General features: G+C 43.8%; 1 protein-coding gene across 2 annotated transcripts in view; it reads left to right on the top strand.

The window, feature by feature from the left end:
* The window catches only part of GRK3 (G protein-coupled receptor kinase 3), a 171,847-nt gene extending 160,425 nt beyond the window's left edge, over positions 1-11,422 (top strand). Inside the window, exons 19-21 of one of the 2 annotated variants that reach the window (XM_010375592.2) lie at positions 112-248; positions 3,458-3,571; positions 4,458-11,422. In XM_010375592.2, coding sequence (XP_010373894.1) covers positions 112-248; positions 3,458-3,571; positions 4,458-4,619 — 413 coding nt within the window. In that variant the 3' untranslated portion in view covers positions 4,620-11,422. The remainder of the gene's footprint in view (positions 1-111; positions 249-3,457; positions 3,572-4,457) is intronic. The other variant, XM_010375593.2, reaches the window with a different exon arrangement.
* The last annotated feature ends 8,765 nt before the right edge of the window (positions 11,423-20,187 follow it).

Below are 20,187 nucleotides of genomic sequence, written 5' to 3' on the forward strand. Positions count from 1 at the left end.
TAGAAACCTGCTTTTTCCAAAAAGTATGTCTGTTCTTTTTTCAGAGAATAATGCTGCTAAGACATTTTGTTTCAGAGCCTATTTAACTCCTAGTGATTTTGTATTCCTCAGATTACGCTCTGGGGAAGGACTGTATTATGCACGGGTACATGCTGAAACTGGGAAACCCATTTCTGACTCAGTGGCAGCGTCGCTATTTTTACCTCTTTCCAAATAGACTTGAATGGAGAGGAGAGGGAGAGTCCCGGGTAAGTCTAAGGCAGTCTCACCAAGCATATTTCCCAGTACGTACAATGGCATATGGTTATTTCATGTTGCTGACATGTTTTATACAATATCCTCTGAAACTCTGTGTGTCTATTTTACTGGTATCCACGAGATTGAATGTGCAAACTTTAACTTGTTTTTAAACTTCCATGTCAAGGAAGAACTTGGTAATACCTGAAAATAGAACATGCTATTTAGTGCGGTCAGAAGCACCTCGTCATCAGATGGATTTGAAGAAGGCTGGAGAGCAGTTAGGCAGATCTAAAAAGAAAAGACAAGCCGGACTTTGAAGGCGGACAGAGGTGTTCAGCTCCACCGCTGAATGTCTCTGGGACTTTGAACACATCACACTGACTCTCTCAGCCTCCGTTTTCTCATCTGTGACATGAGGGAAATAGAAATCATAACAACTGCAGTCAGCCCTCCATATCCACAGATCCCCATCCTGGGATTCAAACAACCAAGGAGAGAAAATATTCGGGGAAAAAATAGTAACAACACAACAATAAAAAGTAATACAGGAAAAGAAAAACACAGTCTAACAACTGTTTACATAGCATTTATGTTAGAGGTGATTTAAAGTATACAGGAGGATGTGTGAAGGTTATATGCAAATACAATACCATTTTATATCAGCACCTTGGGCATCCATGGATTTCGGTATTCTCGGGGGTTCCTGGAACCAGTCCCCTGTGGATACCAAGGGATGACTGTACTGTAATTTTTGCATGTTTATCTGAGGTCAAGTGCTGTTAAAAAAAAAAAAAAAAAAAAAAAAACCAGGAACAACAACAACTCTATGTGTTTAGGAACATTTGAGGGTCCGACTCTCATTTTATAAAGAGGAAAGCGGGCTTAGAGGGGGAAAGTCTGCTACCCAGAAACACAACTGGACAGTTAGGAGGTAGAGGGGTGACTCAGACCCAGTTGTCCCGTGCCTTCAGTCTCTCCATCGTATGGCCTCTCCTAGTTGGGTCAAATATAATGTCCCAGGCTACGACAGTTGACACAGAGGTGAGGTCACCAAAAGATACTTCGCATGTGTCTCCACCTTGTTGAGAATTTGTAGATGGATCATACAACAGACAGCAAGATGTAGCTGCCCTCTAAGATCCTTTCGAGAGCTAATGTTTGTGAACAAGATAAAAAGAAGTTTCCGATCCACACTGTACCTTTCAGCAAATCAGGCAGCATTTATTAAGTGCCTACTGTATGCAGAGCCCAGGGCTTGTCACCAAGGAAGGAGCCAACCCTGGTGGAAGGCTTCTTTTCTTGGAGGGGGAGGGGGCTGGTGAGTCATCAGAAGCCGGACAATGGTCCCAAACACGGAAAACATTGCTGATGTGTTGGATGTGTTGGAATACCACCCATCTGTTCTGCAGGGATCAGAAGTGTGGAAAACAGGGCACCTAAATCTCATGGATTTGACTTTGGACTGTATTTTTAGTTTACTGTTGGCAAAGTTTTCATTCAATTATGCATGATTACAATTGCATATCACTCCATTTCTTTGAAAAGAATCAAGGTCTTCCCACCATCACTCCTGCCATCAAAGTGATCTTTGAAAAATTAGAATCTAGGATCTAAGTTCCAATTAATAAGATTCTTTTGGGGACCCTGAATTGTAACTCCGGGCTGGGAAGCATCAACGTAGCTCCCCAAAGCTCAGTGTATTTCCAGGTAATGAGCAGACCTGGGCAGATTATGCATTTATTATCTACCCACTGGCATGTTAAAAGGAAATCACCCCAGTTTTCAGGATGTTTGAGAATTAAAAAAAAAAAACAAACTTACCCTTGTTTAACATTGGATGCACTAAATGAGCTTGGTTTTAAAAGATTCAACATTTAGTGTTCTATTTGAGAAGCTGCATCATATGCATGAGCAGATTTGTAAGTCTAAGTAAGGAAAAAGCAAACCTGAGTGTTTATCACGGTGTCATTTCTCATTCAGGATTCCTGAAGTGTTTATTAAAAATAAAAACAAAAAACCATAAAATGGTAAGGAACTCATGACACTATAGCATTCACCTTAAGCAATAATGCTATAGACTTTTTTTTTTTTTTTTTTTTTTTTTTTGAGATGGAGTCTCACTCTGTCACCCAGGCTGGAGTGCAGTGGCTTGATCTCAGCTCACTGCAACCTCCACCTCCTGGATTCAAGCGATTCTCCTGCCTCAGCCTCCCGAGTAGCTGGGATTACGGGTGCTCACCAACACGCCTGGGTAATTTTTGTATTTTTTTTTTTTTTTTTTTTTTTTTTTTTGAGACGGAGTCTCGCTCTGTAGCCCAGGCTGGAGTGCAGTGGCGCGATCTCAGCTCACTGCAAGCTCCGCCTCCCAGGTTCACGCCATTCTCCTGCCTCAGCCTCCCGAGTAGCTGGGACTACAGGCGCCCGCCATCTCGCCCGGCTAGATTTTTGTATTTTTTAGTAGAGACGGGGTTTCACCGTGTAGACCAGGATGGTCTCGATCTCCTGACCTCGTGATCCACCCGTCTCGGCCTCCCAAAGTGCTGGGATTACAGGCTTGAGCCACCGCGCCCAGCCAATTTTTGTATTTTTAGTAGAGATGGGGTTTCACCATCTTGGCGAGGCTGGTCTTGAACTCCTGACCTTGTGATCCACCCACCTCGGCCTCCCAAAGTGCTGGGATTACGGGCATGAGCCACCGCGCATGGCCTATAGACCTTTTAATCTTTTAATGAAACCACCTCTATTTATGACATCATTGGGATACTATCAAAATATTGTTAGCTTTACAAGCTGACATCAGTAAACATTTACTGAGTTGCTGCCTTAAACCTGAACCACACACCTTTGACTCACATAAATCATATGTGGCTCTATTGCTTCCTCACAATGTTATTGATAGAATTTATATGAGCGTGCCGTACAACAAGTACGCCTGCAGTTCATCAGCATTCAAAATCAATTCTGTGTTGAGGGAACAGCTTTGCCATTTTTCCATAGCAAAACGTTGCTTTCTCTGCAGTTTTCCTTGAAACATTATAATTTGAACTTTGGTGTGTGTTCCTTTACAGCCATTTTCCCTTTACTTCTAGAATATCATCAAAGAAAGAAAACTGAATGCATTTTCTTTTTTAACTTGTTCTAACTTGGTAGTTTTTGGTATTACTACTTTAGAAATCACAAAATAATTTGAATTTTGAATTTCTGTTTTTACGGTTAGCAAAATTTACTGACAATGGAACAGATTCTCTCTGTGGAAGAAACTCAAATTAAAGACAAAAAATGCATTTTGTTCAGAATAAAAGGAGGGAAGCAATTTGTCTTGCAATGTGAGGTGAGTTTTTATTTATTTTTTCTCAGGTGAATGTTAGAATAATGAAATGTTCAGCAAAGTTGGCTGCCTGGCTGTAAAAGATTTTCTTACGCCATGTTTGATCACTTACAGACTTAGTAAGAAAGCCCCAAGGTACAAGGTTTTCAGCAAATTAATCGTTATTTTTTAAAAAGGCAAACATTATTAGAAAATGGAAGGAGGATGTACATAAAATAATGTCATTACCCTGTCAGGAAAATCTGCTCAGTATTTAATGGGGCCTAGAATTTGATTTGTTCTGTAGCTTTGAAGATTTTTCAACATGTTCGATGTTAAGGTTTATATATTTAGATAAATATAAGACAGCAAGCTGAAATGCCATCTTCTCTAAAGGAAAATGCCATCTTTTCCTCAAAGTTACGTTGTAACACAAATTTCATTCCTGGACACTTTGCGACTGGTGTACTAGTGTGTGCCTGTTTTAAGAGAGCATATTTAGAGAAATAAACACGTATTAGATGCAAAAAGTCATTTTTACTAACATCATTACATACATGAATATATATTTTAAAATTTTTTTGTCAAAACTCCTTCCCCTATATTATTACAGATTTCAGTTGTTTTAGAAATCAAAGATAATCTCTAAAAAATTAAAGGCAGTGCTTCTCAGAGTGGGATTGTACTGGAATCATCTGAAGGGTTTTAATGTGGCCTTTCCCTGCTCTTTTCAAGAGATTCTGGAGAAGGTGGCAGCGCGGCCCATCAGCTAGTAATGCCACTGGGGGTGGACACTTAGGGTGTGCTTCCTTCAGAGGTTCCAGGGAGGCTGGTAATCAATAGAGGCACCCACCGCTGTTGGCAAAGTGGGTGAGCCCGTCACAACGTCTGCCTTTGTGTTCCCCCTTAGAGTGATCCAGAGTTTGTGCAGTGGAAGAAGGAGTTGAACGAAACCTTCAAGGAAGCCCAGCGTCTCTTACGTCGAGCCCCGAAGTTCCTCAATAAACCTCGGTCCGGCACTGTGGAGCTCCCAAAACCATCCCTCTGTCACAGAAATAGCAACGGCCTCTAGCACCCAGGAACAGGGAGGGTCCTTGCAGAGGACACACCAGGGTCTCAGCCTTTTAGGGTGAACGAGGATGAGGCATCTGATCTATTCGCTACCGGGACTCCTCCAGGCTCCCGAGAGGAGTCGGGACCCTTCGGCTCAGGGTCAGCTTAGCTCCCTGCCTTGTCACATTTGTCCACATTCAAAACTACTGAAGAAATAAAAGTTCTTTTTCTTTGCTACACACTTTGGTACCTATGAACCTAGAACTTGAAGTGACTCCCACTTATCACGTAAATTTTTATGTCTGATATCAAACACATCGTAGACTTTCCAGGATGGAATTTAAAGATGTTCAGTGTTGGGTAGCAGATTGCCCTAAGCATTGCCGCGTTTTATCTCTAGTCACTGCTGATTGTCTATGTCTTTGCTCTATACTGCTGGGGGATGGGAGAGCCACAGTGTGTTTCCTTTGCACACTTCACAACTGACTTCTTGTCCTGGGGTTAAAAGTTGAAGATATTTCTGCACTCGGGCCCTCCTCTGGGAGCCGCACCCACGTGACTGCCCTGCCTCTCACCAGTCTGTTCCAGGGCCCCCTCGGCCAGGTGGGAATGATGGACACGTACTCTCCAAGTGTATGGATTAACTAGTCATTGAAGGCATTCATCCGTCCATCACTGGAAAGATTTACAATGATGCTGAAGGACAGGCAGTGGAGTTTTAGGTTTCAGGGGCAAGAGCAGTTTTCAGAAATCTTTGAGTCCAGTGTGCACGAGTCGACAAGCAGTACCTGGCGTGCAGAAGCACTCGTGGGTGAGTCCATCTCGGGTCTCGACAATTAGCAGTTGTGTGACAGTCATTCTGGTTCCTTCTGCCTGACCCTGGGAGACATATCAGAAATGGATGTACAAAAGCAGGTCTATTTTACGTTGTAGTATAATTTAAGATGAATTGTATTGAAAAAATGCTGAAGAATGAATGTGTCAAAATGGGTTAACTGTGTATATTGACGTTCATGTCGTCATCCATGTGTCATGAATGAATGATACTTTGCACTGGACTGTACGACCTTGAGGACCTTAGGGCATGAAGCCTTTTTCCTGGTCCCTGCAGCATCTGCCCCATGAAGTTTGTTTTCTCCCACTGCCTCCAGGCCCCATTGATACCCCCAAATAGATGCTGGGTTATGAGAACCAGCGAAGTCCCCCATGTCATCAGTCTTCAAAAAAATAATTTTACAAGTCCACGTATTTGTCCCATTCTTGGAGTAGTTTTAGTGTATGTCTTTACTAACAGTATAAACCACTTGACATCATGATTGTCTGCATCCTGTCCTTGATATTTTTAACGGTTCCAAATCTTTGTTTTTATATTTGTGTGCTGTGTTCATGGGCAAAGTAAGTACTTTTTAATGCAGTTATTTTGAGAGTTTGAAAGATAAATTACCAAAAGAGTCCATTATTTCATAAGAGTTACTTTGCAAAAAAAATGTGGGGGTTTGTCGTCTATCTTAACTACTAGTTGGGGTTTAAATTAACGTACATTTTCTACTATCTGTTATTTCCAGTGTGGGAGGAGGGACGTTCTACTTATATGCATTCTCCTTATTTAAAAAGGAAGAATAGTATTCAAATTCTATTTAAACACACACACATAGACACACACACACACACACACACACACACACACACACACACACACACACCCTAGAAGCAGAAAAGCCTTTGTTCTTAAAGAGTGAATGCCTTCCCAGCCCTGGCTAAGTATAGCTGTGACTGATGCCGTTCCTGTCTGTATCCCAAGCTCATAGGTTCTCAGCATGTGCAGTTGAGGATGCGCTGGGCCTCATGCCTGTTCTCCAGGATAAAGGGCCTGCTGTTGACTCCACCAGGGCCTGGGCTTAGCTTCTAATGTCTCGTACCTAGGGCATGAGCTACACAAATGTGTTCAGAAAGATTATTCAACTTTCCCACACTTGTTCTAAAATTGAGCTGATCCGCATCTCTTTCAAAAACTAGAATTTCTGCTCTAAGAATAGAACATAAGGCTCCTCTCCCTTTTAGAAAAGATATATGAATTGGAAAATACCCTGAAAGTCCTTTTGCTTCAAACAAAAGTGTAAACTTTTACACTTCCCCAACTCACATTTGATTTGCAATGATATGGTTGAGAAGTACATCTAGATGTCATTTTATTTAAAGTCCTTTGTAAGACTAGGTTGAGCTGCTTCTGAGGGCAGCCACCCGTTGTGTTGGGGTCTGCTTTGAATGTCTTCTGCCAGAATGTTGTGATGGAGGTGTTTCTGCCACCAGACACAGGATACCGCTGTGCCTGCACTGGGTTGCCTGCGTGGCCAGAGGAAAAGTCAGTTGGATTAAACATCTTGGTATACTTGGCTGATATTTTGTTAAATTTTTTAATTTTGGGGGATAGGGCCTTGCTCTGTCACCCAGGCTGGAGAACAGTGGGATGATCATGGCTCACTGCAGCCTTGAATTCCTCGGTTCAAGCAATCCTCCCACCTCAGCCTCCTGAGTAGCTAGGACTACAGGTGCATGACACCTTTCCTGGCTAATTCATTTTTTGGGTAGAGACAGGGGTCTTGAACTCTTAGGCTCAAGTGATCCTCCTTCCTTGGCCTCCCAAAATGCTGGAGTTAGAGATGTGAGCCACCATGCCCAGCCGTAGTACTTGGATGTTTTAGAAGGTTTTCCAAGTGTTACGTAAGTCCTAGATGTTCACCCTTCTTACACTCCAACTATTAAAAAGGTCAAAATTCAGCCTACGTTTTTTCATTATTTTAGATTTCTGTGGTTGGGATATTTTAACATTGATGAGAAAAATAATTGAGTTTGATATTTTTACAAAATCATGCTGTAATAAGTCTTGATTTCATGATTCAAAATAATCAACAAAGCCTAAAAATAATAGATTACCTTAAGCTGCTATGTAAGATACGTATGGAATAAATTAAAAACTTTTGTGAGTCCAGGTTTATTATTTTTTACCTAAAACACTCTCTTTGGTACATTCATGCCCTCATGTCATGGGGGCTCATTGGTTTTCCTTCTTTGTCATATTTAAGTGATTTTTCAACAAAACTTCTAGAAGTCAGCCTATTATGTCAGCGTTCACGCAAAGTGCTCATGCCTCTGACGGGTCCATTCACTGACGTGACAATTTCAAATCCTATGTTCACAAAGAAGGGGCCAGCCGGGCGCCACGGTGGCTCACGCCTGGAATCCCAGCACTTTGGGCGGCCTAGGGGGGCGGTTCATGAGATCAGATCGAGACCATCCTGACTAACATGGTGAAACCCCGTCTCTACTGAAAATGCAAAAAAAATTAGCCAGGCATGGTGGCGGGCGCCTGTAATCCCAGCTATTTGGGAGGCTGAGGCAGGAGAATGGTGTAAACCCGGGAGGCGGAGTTTGCAGTGAGCCGAGATCGCACCATGGCACTCCAGCCTGGGCGGCAGAGCGAGACTCCGTCTCAACAAAAAGAAAAAAAAAAAAAGAAGAGACTAAATATCCAGTGAGATGCACCGAGGAAAGGAAGCATTTTGCTCAAGACAGCAGCAGCAACCAACAACGGTCTGTTTGTTGCAAACAAGATGTAGCTTGATTTCTGGTCTGACATATGCCATCTGTGGATATTAGAAACAACTGTTTGAAGGCCACATTGGCCATCTACAAAGTAATGTTTACCAATTAACAGGGATTTAACTAGATTAAAAAGATCAAAGTGTGGTTTTGCTCTGCTTTTTAAAATTTCACTCGGAATTTGTAGCTGGGCCAATTCAACACATTTTACTTTTCAGTGGAATTGATTTTTCTAATGTTTCAGAATTTTAACATATCAAGAAGAAAACAATGCTCTCAAAGTCTGGCCTTTTTCGCGTGATGTAAACCTATAGAAATGCTTTGAAATGTGCTGGGGTAAGATAAGAGTTATCTTGTATGATTTAATCGTATGCAGTGTTGTCTCAGTTATGTTCAGGGAAATGTTTCTGTGTCATTCAGAAATGCTTGATGAATTCACACCTCCCACCCTGAGTGAGGGGTTGACTTGTTGGGAAATGATTTGGGCTTCACTGGGATCTGTGACAGGTGGGGGCTGGGCTGGGTGTCACAAAGAGAATATGGGGCGAAGGAAGAAAGAAGTTGCTGGTAAAAATCATTACACCATAAAGCACCAAGGAAATAATTGAGTTAAGATAGGTGAAGTTCCCGCCCCCCCCTCCGACCCTGTAACAGGAGATTTTTCCTTATGAGAATTATTCTAAGACTTGGTCACTTTGTTTTTGAATGTGGAGCTGCTGAACTCATTCAGAAGCTATTTGCTGTCTGTCAGGACCTTCTGAAGAAGTTCTTTTGCCTCTGCCTACCCTCTGGCACCCTCCCATGAAGGCACAGGTGACCTAGAGCTAAAGCATTACCGGGCCATCTCCAAAACACCCTGAGTGTGTGTGTGCACTTTGCAGCCCCCGAGGTAGAGAGGCAGTTTCTGGATCACTGTGAATTCATTGCCCCATTGGTCAGTTGGGGACACTGTTACAAATCCATTGTAGTCCTGGTAAAACTGTCGGAATAACAGGCCTCTTCTCTTCTGCCCTGCTCACTTCTACGGTGAGTTACCAGCCTGGGCAACACAGCAAGACCCCATCTCTACAAAAAAATTTTTTAAAGTAATTAACAGTTTAAATTTTTTCCTAAAGATTTAACGTGATTTTTCCCTCCTATGTAAAGTTTACTGGAGAGACTTGAATTAATTATTTAAATTCATGTTAATATGATTTTTTAAAAATCCAGGTCACATTTTAACAGTTTATTATAAAACAAATGAAATTTGAACTCTAAAATGGTACTCCTTGGCTTCCTAAAGTCATAATGAACTTTATATTTTCTTTGTCCTTAAGGACTAAGATAGTTGTTTTATTTTAGCAGAATAACAGAGATTACCACTCCTGCAGGCCCCCACCGCTGGCCCAAAGGGGTCTTTCTGACCTAGCTGTGTTAGCATCGATTGAGAAATGCAGGGTCCTAAATTTTAAATTACCTTTCTTAAAAACACAAAGAAACTATAGAAAATGGGTTAAGAGTATATGCCTTTCATCAAACACATATAGAGAAAAAATATCCTTCATTTTAGAGTTAAATAACTCAGCTTTGTATAGCAGAGTTAGCTCTCCAGTATCTAACAATCTCAAAATCATCTCTGAAAACTGGTAACTATGCTTCCATTTTTAATTTTGTCCTAAATATCAGATGTCTTTGATGTAAGGGTAGGGAATGGAGAAATATTTTCAATTGTGTATTTGTATTACAAAGAACTTGAAATTTACTTTCTTAGTTGATTATATTAAATGATGTATATATTATATGTGGTTTATAAGCTCAACACTGGCCATTTTTTTAGTTTTATTGTTAAATGGTATTTTTCTATGTTTAATTATAATAGATTTGGCTTTTTCTGGATAGCATAAAGATCACTGAACTATATATATATAAGAAATAAGAGTTCTATTTTAGCACAAAAGCATTTTATATTATTTATTGAATCCATAAGTTTGTTTTCGTCAAAAACATTCCATATTATTTCTGCTCCTTTTTATTTGTATAGTTTGTTATTTAAAGATGGCAGTCCTTCCTGTTCTTAATACAATAAAATGGAAATAATGCATATAGCAATGTGGCCAACATTTCTTCTCACTACCATGGACTGTTTTCAACAACAGTTGATCTTCTGGTCTGTGCTGAGAGGCGCATGCACGTCTTTTGTCACATTGGGCAGCAAACCTGCTGTGAAATACTGCTTTCATCTACCTCTTCAGAAGGCCTCTTGCTTGTTGACAAGTACCCCAAAGGCTTTATGCTGGACTGGCTATCTCATAAAAGGATTTCTGTAAGACTCTGCAGTGTCACTCCCTCAGAACCTAGGTTTGTTTCTAAAGCCACGGTATTGTCCAGGAGCCCCTGTGCGTGGGGCAGGTAGCTATCCCTCCCATGTCGTTAGTAATCCTTTAGGATTTAGGGGACAACTGGACAGCATCATTCTTTCCCCTTATTGTGCCAAATCCCCACCATCAGCCTTGCCATTGCCTTAAGATTCGATTATTGCACCCAATTACCCAACCACTAAACAGAAAGGCCACCTTCACTCTTTGAAAAAGACAAGCTGTGTTTAGAAACACTGCTTTTAAGAGTAGCACATTTGAGTGTGACTTTTTCCCCCCTTCACTATTTCAAAATGGTTTCGAAAATGGGGTCTTAAAGGTAAGCGCCCTCATGCATGACTGAAACTTTGTAAGAGGTCTTGTATTTGAATGGCCCCTTAAGGATTTATGTGAAACAGAATGAAGTCCTGTCTCTGTGAGAGAACATGCCTCCTCACTCATTTGTCTCTGTCTGTTTTCATAGCCATCAATATAGTAACATATTTACTATGTTCTTGGCAAAGTATAATACCCTTGAAGAAAGAAATCCGTTTTCTATTGTGCATTGCTATACGAAGTGAAGCCAGTAAACTAGATACTGTAAATCTAGATATTGTACCTAGAAAAAAAATCATTGGTTCTATCTCTTTTTGTATCTATTGTGCCAGGGAAGGTTTATAATCCCTTCTCAGTGTACACTGACTAGTGCACGTCTGAAATAGTATCCCACGGGAGATGCCGCTCCATGTCTGAGGCCACCTGCCCCGTGTGGGGCACGCCACCATCAGTTAGCACCACCGTTTTTACAGTTACTTTGGAGCTGCTAGACTGGTTTTCTGTGTTGGTAAATTGCCTATATAAATCTTAATAAAAAGAATCTGTACAAAGATATCCACTTCCGTGTGCTGTTTTTCCCCTCAGTTAAAAGCTGCATTTCTTTACTAAGCTGTTAAGCTATCAGAAAGTGACTGATTGGAAAGAATCCCGACTCTGGGGAAAATTCACGCAGAGACTGATTTTATATAGAGGAAGAAGGGGACCGCCGAAAGCATTTCTGCTGATTTGGTGGATTGTTGGAGCGTAGCCAATTTCACAGTTTCGGGGTTTGGGAGACCAGCGCTTGTGCCCCAGAATAACACGTTGCAAACGAAGAGCCTGGAGAGCCCAGGCGGTGAGGAAATCCAGTGGGTCTAGCTCATCTAGAAGCTATTCCATGCTCCCCAGCCCACCACTGGGGGACTTTAGATTCCCTCCCAGAAGACAAGACCCCTTGCTCCCTATCCCTGTTCCCACGGAAATGTGCTGAGATGCTCCCCCCCACCCCCCATGGTGCCCGTTGCTAAGCCAGAAATCCAAGGTGGTAGTCCTCAAGCCACAGCTGCCTGGGCATGACTGTCTTCCTTTAGGTCCGCGGGTCAAGGGCAGGCTGGGTATCTCCTGTCTTTAAGCTGGTGGGGGTGGGGAATACCCTCTCGCTAGTTCAGAAAAGAAGGAAGTCACGACTGGTCCGTGTAGCCACTGAGTAACCCTGGAGTATATTTGTGCTTGCCAATTTGAAAGCCGTGTTGCAAAATAGTTGACAGGGCACCCAACTATGGAGTGTGTAGCCAGATCCATGGGCAGGGGGCGACAACCATCATGGAACCCTTGGTCTAATGTGTTACATAACCGAGGGAAGCTGCGTATGGGGATTCAGACAAGCACTCCAAGCCCTCTCAACAGCTGCAGAAATCAAGTCACCCCCTCAGGAGCAAGAAGGAGGGGAAATAGCATCAGGATCTCAATTCCCAGCATCATGACTTTGGACAACCTCTTTGGCCCTCAGTTTTCTCACCCCTGTGTTATGAGAGTTGAATTAGAGGATCCTGAAAGGTCGTCCAAGCCAGAAACATCCTCCGTCTCTGACTAGAAGTAAATGACGTGTTGAGACGCAAAAAGGAAATGCCTTCCAAGCCCTAGGTTCCTCCTACGTTGCATTATGAGTAATCATGTTGATGTCCCCACTTTAAACTGTGAGTTCCTGGATACAGGAGCCCCTCAACTGTGTACTGAATTTGAGGAGAGCCATCTAACAACTGCAAGGTTTTCTTTCCCTAGGCACTTTTACCAGTTTGGATATTGGTGTTCTAAACAAAGAATTTTTCAGGCCAGGCGCAGTGGCTTATGCCTGTAATCCCAGTGCTTTGGGAGGTTGAGGCAGGAGGATCACTTGAGCCCAGGAGTTTGAGACCGGCTTGAGCAACATAGCGAGACCCTATCTCTACAAAAATATAAAAAACTAGCCAAGCATGGTGGCCCATGCCTATGGTCCCAGCTACTCGGGAGGCTGAAGCGAGAGGATTGCTTGAGCCCTGGAGGTGGAGGCTGCAGTGAGCTGTGATTGCATCACTACACTTCAGCCTGGGCAGCCGAGTGAGACCCTGTCTTAAAAAAAAAAAAAAAAAAAAAAAAGTTTCTCAGCCCAAATTATTCAGGCTATTTCCAGAGATCAGATTCACCCAATAAAACCTTCAACTTTTACTTTGTGCTCACATACAGTTTTGGAAGTGCACATAATTAATGAAATCCATGAGGAGAAATTTATTGGCTCATTTTGTTGTTGTTGTTTTTAATGTTTAATTTCTGCGGGGACGTAGGTGTATATATTCAGGGGTACACGAGACAGTTTGATACAGGCATGCAGCATGTAATATCCCATCAGGGAAAATAGGGTATCCATCACCTCAATGTTTATCCTTTCTTTGTGTTACAAACATTCCCATTATACTGTTTTAGTTATTTTAACATGTATGATAAATTATTGTTGTCTATAATCACTTTGTTGTGCTATCAAATACTGGATCTTATTTATCTAACCATGTTTTCTCACCCATTAACCATCCTCACTTCCTGCCCTGCATCCCCAATCTACCCTTCCTAGCCTCTGGTAACCATCATTCAACTCTATCTTCATGGCATCCATTGTTTTAATTTTTAGCTCCTACAAATGAGTGGGAACAAGCAAAACTTTTCTGTCTGTGCCTGGCTTCTTTCACTTAACATAATGTGTCTTACATTTCCTTCCATGTTGTTGCCAATGACAGGGTCTCATTCTTTTTTTATAGCTGAATAGTACTCCACTGTGTGTATGTACCAAGTTTTTCTTTCTTTCTTTTTTTGTTTTTGAGACGGACTCTCGCTCTGCCGCCCAGGCTGGAGTGCAGTGGCGTGATCTCGGCTCACTGCAAGCTCCACCTACCGGGTTCACGCCATTCTCTTGCCTCAGCCTCCCCAGTAGCTGGGACTACAGGCGCATGCCACCATGCCCGGCTAGTTTTTTGTATTTTTAGTACAGATGGGGTTTCACCCTGTTAGCCAGGATGGTCTCGATCTCCTGACCTCGTGATCCGCCCGTCTTGGCCTCCCAAAGTGCTGGGATTACAGGCATGAGCTACCACGCCTGGCCCACATTTTTTTAATCCATTCATCTGTTGGTGGACACTTAGATTGATTCCAAACCTTGGCTATTGTGAATAGTGCTGCAATAAACATGGAATGTCTTCAGTATACTGATTTCCTTTCTTTGGGGTATATACCTAACAGCAGGATTGCTGGATCATATGGCAGTTCTATTTTTAGGTTTTTGAGGAACTTCTATGTTGTTCTCCAAACTGTTCTCCATACTGGTTATACTAATTTACATTCCCACCAACAGTGTATGAAGATTTCCTTTTCTCTTCATCCTCACTAGCATTCATTATGGTCTGTCTTTTCAATAAAAGGAATTTTATTTTATTTCTTATTTTATCTTTTGAGACAGAGTCTTGCTGTGACGCTCAGGCTGGAGTGTAGTGGCATGACCTTGACTCACTGCAACCTCCACCTCCCACGTTCAAGCAATTCTCGTGCCTCAGCCTCCCTAGTAGCTGGAATTACAGTTGGGTGCCACCAAGCCCTGCTAATCTTTGTAATTTTTGTAGAGACAGGGTTTCACCATGTTGGCCAGGCTGGTCTCCAACTCCTGGCCTCAAGTGATCCACCTGCCTCGGCTTCCCAAAGTGCTGGGATTACAGGCATGAGCCACCATGCCGGGCCAATACATTTTTATATTTTAACCATAGTATCAGGGGAAAATGCCCAGTTTATCATTTACCCTTCTAGGGGTAAACACAGCCCCAATTTGATAGCATGCAAACCCAATCTCTGCCTGGAGGTAATATATGGCAGAAGGAAGTGGAGTCAGTTTGTCTAGGAGCTATACCAAGCTCGTCAATTTGCTCCCAAGGTGTCCTGAAAGTAGCTCCCAGTAACCCCCAGGGACCTGCACCATTTCATCTCTACAATGGGGATGATGATAAGACACACCCCATATCCATTACAGGTTTTCTGAGGATGTAATAAGTAGAAACATACCAAGCGCTCATACACAACATACACCAAGAAGGGTGTGCAACATACAGTATTCTCACAATGCAGATTGACTTTATTTCTATGAATATTTTACTGTTTGTAGATCCACCACAGCATATTTTAAACTACAGCTCACTGTACCAGGTTGGGGAATGCCATGAAGTCTGCAGCCCTGGCATTGACTGGGACCTCTTGTTCCTCATTTTCAGAAGTGATAGGCAAAGCTGGTGCTTCCTGCAGAAGGCAGGAGGGAATGGGAGTGCTGCCCATCCTCATGCCCTCAAAACCTACCCAGTGGGTCAGTCAAGGTACTAGGTAAGGAAGCTACTAGGTAAGGAAAATGCTGCTTAAGATCTATGTGACTGAAATGTGTTTAAATGTATAGATTTACACCAATCATAACTCAAACCACATGTGGTGTGGGTGTGCCAGTGGTTCACACTTAGCTTTGCACTTGGGGTTTTTGTTTGGTTGGTTTTGGTTTTTGAGATGGAGTCTCACTCTGTCACCCAGGCTGGAGTGCAGTCGTGTGATGTTGGCCCACTGCAACCTCCATCTCCCAGGTTCAAGCGATTCTCCTGTCTCAGCCTCCCAAGTAGCTGGGACTACAGGCGTGTGCCACCAATGCCTGGCTAAATTTTTTTTTAAGTATTTTGAGTAGAGAAGGTTTTCACCATGTTGGCCAGGCTGGTCTCGAATGCCTGACCTCAAGTGATTCACCCACCTCGGCCTCCCAAAGTACTGGGATTACAGGCATGAGCCACTGTGCCCAGCCAGGCTTGGGATTTTTTTTTTTTTTTTTTTGAGACGGAGTCTTGCTCTGTCGCCCAGGCTGGAGTGCAGTGGTGCAATCTCGGCTCACTGCAAGCTCTGCCTCCTGAGTTCATGCCATTGTCCTGCCTCAGCCTCTCGAGTATCTGGGACTACAGGTGCCCGCCACCATGCCCAGCTAAATTTTTGTATTTTTAGCAGAGACGGGGTTTCACCATGTTAGCCAGGATGGTCTCGATCTCCTGACCTTGTGATCCACCTGCGTCAGACTCCCAAAGTGCTGGGATTACAGGCGTGAGCCACCGCGCCCGGCCAATGCTTGGGATTTTTGATGCTGCTGCTTTTGGATAGTCTGTCTGCTTCAGGGAGAAGCAGATTCAAGGTGCCCTTTCTGGCTGGGCGCGGTGGCTCAAGCCTGTAATCCCAGCACTTTGGGAGGCCAAGATGGGCGGATCTTGAGATCAGGAGATCGGGACCATACTGGCTAACACAGTGAAACTCCGTCTCTATTAAAAATACAAAAAATTAGCCGGGTGTGGTGGTGGGTGCCTGTAGTCCCAGCTACTCGGGAGGCTGAGGCAGGAGGATGGTGTGAACCCGAGAGGCGGAGCTTACAGTGAGCCGAGATGGCGCCACTGCACTCCAGCCTGGGGACACAATGAGACTCCATCTCAAAAAAAAAAAAGGTGTTGTTTCCACCTGGTAGAGGTGCCGTTAGTGTTACCTCTTTGTCAGCCGGTCTAACTCTTAACATTTCCTTTAATGTTTCTAGGGGTTCCACCTTTCATATTCCTATTGTCTTGAGCTCATTCTTGGCCAGACACGGAAGATGAAGTCACAGATGCAAGTACCAGTATTTGATCCCTACTGCCTTTTAGAGTGCTCTGAACGTTGCACTTGGAGGCAGTTCCAAGGTTCATCATCATGTTTCAGAATTGGAGGTTTAAGCTCTTAGCCTCCTCACCGAAGATCAACATGGCAGAGGGAACCAGTAATGGACATGAGTCGTAGTAAGGTAACTGCAAAAAGGAGGAAGTGTTTTCTTACTCATTTTGTTTCAAGCTGCCTAACTCTTTAAAAAATGTCAACTGGGTAAAATATGGATAATTTTGGACTTGAAGTTCAAAATGCATATTAAAAATTCTATGGCAACCACTGAAAAAATAGAAATAGTGAATAACTACCAAACTAGTATCAAGAAAAATTGAAAATTAAGGCTGGATACAGCCGCTCACACCCATAATCAATCTCACTGCTTTAGGGGACTGAGGTGGGAGGATCACTTGAGGCCAGGAGTTCTAGACCAGCCTGTGCAACATCGCGAGGCCTCATCTCTTCAAAAAGTTTTTAAAATTAGCTATCCAAAAAGTTTTTAAAATCTGGCGGCTAAGGTGGGAGGATCACAAGAGCCCAGGAGTTCAGGGCTGCAGTGAGCTATGATTGCACTACTGCACTCCAGCCTGGGTGACAGAGTGACACCTTGTCTTAAACAAAGAAAACAGAAAAATGGAAAATTAGAAAGGAAAACTCTTCGTCCCCCAAAAATGCAAGGAAGGATAAGTATTTAATTTCTCTTCACTGAAACACACACAGAATAAAAGACAAGCCATATAACTGAGCAAAGATATTTGGGATATGTATGACCCAAGGACTAGTAGGTATAACATATAAATAACTCCCATCAATCAATAAGAAATCAGTTTATCCGGCGGAAAATGGGCCAAAGACACAAAGTGACAGTTCATAGAAAGGAATCCAAAAGCGGTCCAAAACCCCAAAGAGAGGCATGATGTTATCAGTAACCAGGGAACTAATTGCAGATTACTAATTTCCACTTCAGAAAGACAAGAGTTTAAAATTAAAGTCAGAAAATGTTCTTCTCTTTTTTTTCTTTCTTTTTTTTTTTTTTGAGACGGAGTTTTGATTTTGTTGCCCAGGCTGGAGTGCAATGGCATGATCTCGGCCCACTGCAACCTCCACCTCCCAGGTTCAAGTGATTCTCCTGCCTCAGCCTCCTGAGTAGGTGGGATTACAGGCATGCGCCACCATGCCCGGCTAATTATGTATTTTTAGTAGAGACGGGGGTTTCTCCATGTTGGTCAGGCTGGTCTCGAACTCCCGACCTCAGGTGATCCTCCCACCTTGGCCTCCCAAAGTGCGGGGATTATAGGCATGAGCCACCGAACCTGGCCAAGGGATTTATTTGCTTTTAGCTTGTCCACAATGGACTTTGTGGTACCCATGTAATATGCTTAAATGTTTTGCCCCAGGAGTCTTGCCCATGTGGACTGGATCAGCAGGCTCCCTTAGTGTCTGACTTTTGCTGGGGTTCAGAAAGAGGAGGCCTCTCAGGAAAACAGAGGGCAAGAGGTGAAGGAAATTGCAGTCACATTCCCCAGGCTCCTCCCTCCAAGTAACCTTGAGCCAGCTGTTCCTGCAGCTGTCAGCCACAGCTCATCAGGCAGCCCCTTACTGCAGCTCTCCTGGCCACATACTCCTTCTTCCTTCAGGCCAAGAAGTGGAAAAGACTTTCTGCCAGTGCTAGCCCCTGAGGCCTCTACACTCCTTGTTGGTTTTCCTATTTAGGAAAACCTGCTCCATGATTGCAAATAGTGTTTTTTTTTTTGTTTGTTTGTTTGTTTGTTTGTTTTTTGAGATGGAGTCTTGCTCTGTCGCCCAGGCTGGAGTCCAGTGGCGTGATCTTGGCTCACTGCAAGCTCCGCCTCCCGGGTTCACACCATTCTCCTGCTTCAGCCTCCCCGAGTAGCTGGGACTATAGGCGCCCGCCACCACGCCCGGCTAATTTTTTATATTTTTAGTAGAGACAGGGTTTCACTGTGGTAGCCAGGATGGTCTCGATCTCCTGACCTCATGATCTGCCCGCTTCAGCCTCCCAAAGTGCTGGGACTACAGGCGTGAGCCACTGCGCCCGCACGCAAATAGTGTCTTTATTAAACTCTGCTCAGATTAACCAATTTGAGGATGGCTTTTCTGCTGTGACTTCCAGATGCATACACAAATACTTCCTCCCACATCCTGCCCTCAGTGTGTATGGTATAGACTTTTTGATAGTCCTGGTGGGCTATGACAAGATGCCCTCTCCCTCCTCAGGGGCCTGAGGTTATAATTGTGTCAAGAGGGGTTTCTTGACCATAACACTGCTGACATTTGAGGCGAGGTTCTTTGTTGGAGAGAAGGTGGTTTTCCTTTGCATCACGGGATAAGTAGCAGCACCCCAGCCTCTATCTGCTAGATGCCAGTAGCATTCCCCACCCCAAATCTTGACAACCCCAAATGTCTTCAGACATTGCCAAAGAAAAGTACCTTCGGCCGGGCGCGGTGGCTCAAGCCTGTAATCCCAGCACTTTGGGAGGCCGAGACGGGCGGATCACGAGGTCAGGAGATCGAGACCATCCTGGCTAATACGGTGAAACCCCGTCTCTACTAAAAAATACAAAAAACCAGCCGGGCAACGAGGCGGGCGCCTGTAGTCCCAGCTACTGGGGAGGCTGAGACAGGAGAATGGCGTCAACCCGGGAGGCGGAGCTTGCAGTGAGCTGAGAGCCGGCCACTGCACTCCAGCCTGGGCGGCAGAGCAAGACTCTGTCTCAAAAAAAAAAAAAAAAAAAAAAAAAAAGAAAAGTACCTTCAGGGCAAAAATTACTCCCCCCACCCCTCCCCGCCAACCGCCGCACTGCCCCATTTGAGAACCGCTGGTTTAGATTGTAGGAGATTCTCGGTGTGTTGCAGATAAGATTGAGGTTGAAGGCTGATGCCAGGTGTAGGGACCAGGGCTCTAACTCCTCAGAGAGCACGTAAACCATGAATCTACCCTGTAGTTGCTGTGCCCAAATTCATTGCCATGCCAGGAAATGAGCTTACCACATTGACTGTTGAGGTCATGCCAGCCCCAGCATCAAAAGCGAAGGAGTGGGTGTTACAGTTAAAATTGCAGGAGGGGACTTGGTCCTCCCTGTTGCTTCTTCTGACACCTGCGTCACCACTTTCTTTTTCACTTTTTTTCTTTATTATTATTTATTTATTTGTTTGTTTATTGTTTTGAGGCGGAGTCTCGCTCTGTCTCCCAGGCTGGAGTGCAGTGGCCCAATCTCTGCTCACTGCAAGCTCCACCTCCCGGGTTCACACCATTCTCCTGCCTCAGCCTCCCAAGTAGCTGGGACTACAGGCACCCGCCACCACATGCGGCTAAATTTTTGTATTTTTAGTAGAGACGGGGTTTCACCATGTTAGCCAGGATGGTCTCAATCTCCTGACGTCGTGATCTGCCTGCCGTGGCCTCCCAAAGTGCTGGGATTACAGGTGTGAGCCACTGGGCCTGGCCTGCATCACCACTTTCTTGATGTCCATGTATCTGACATAGTTTTCTAGACAGCAGAGCAGCAGATCCACAGGACACAGTTGGGTCAGAGACATGAAACGCCATGCCTGTGAGTTTCCCATTCACTTCAGCCCGTGCTAACAGAGGTTCAGATG

This window comes from Rhinopithecus roxellana, chromosome 13, assembly GCF_007565055.1.
Source record: "Rhinopithecus roxellana isolate Shanxi Qingling chromosome 13, ASM756505v1, whole genome shotgun sequence".
In the NCBI taxonomy this organism is placed as follows: Eukaryota; Metazoa; Chordata; class Mammalia; order Primates; family Cercopithecidae; genus Rhinopithecus; species Rhinopithecus roxellana.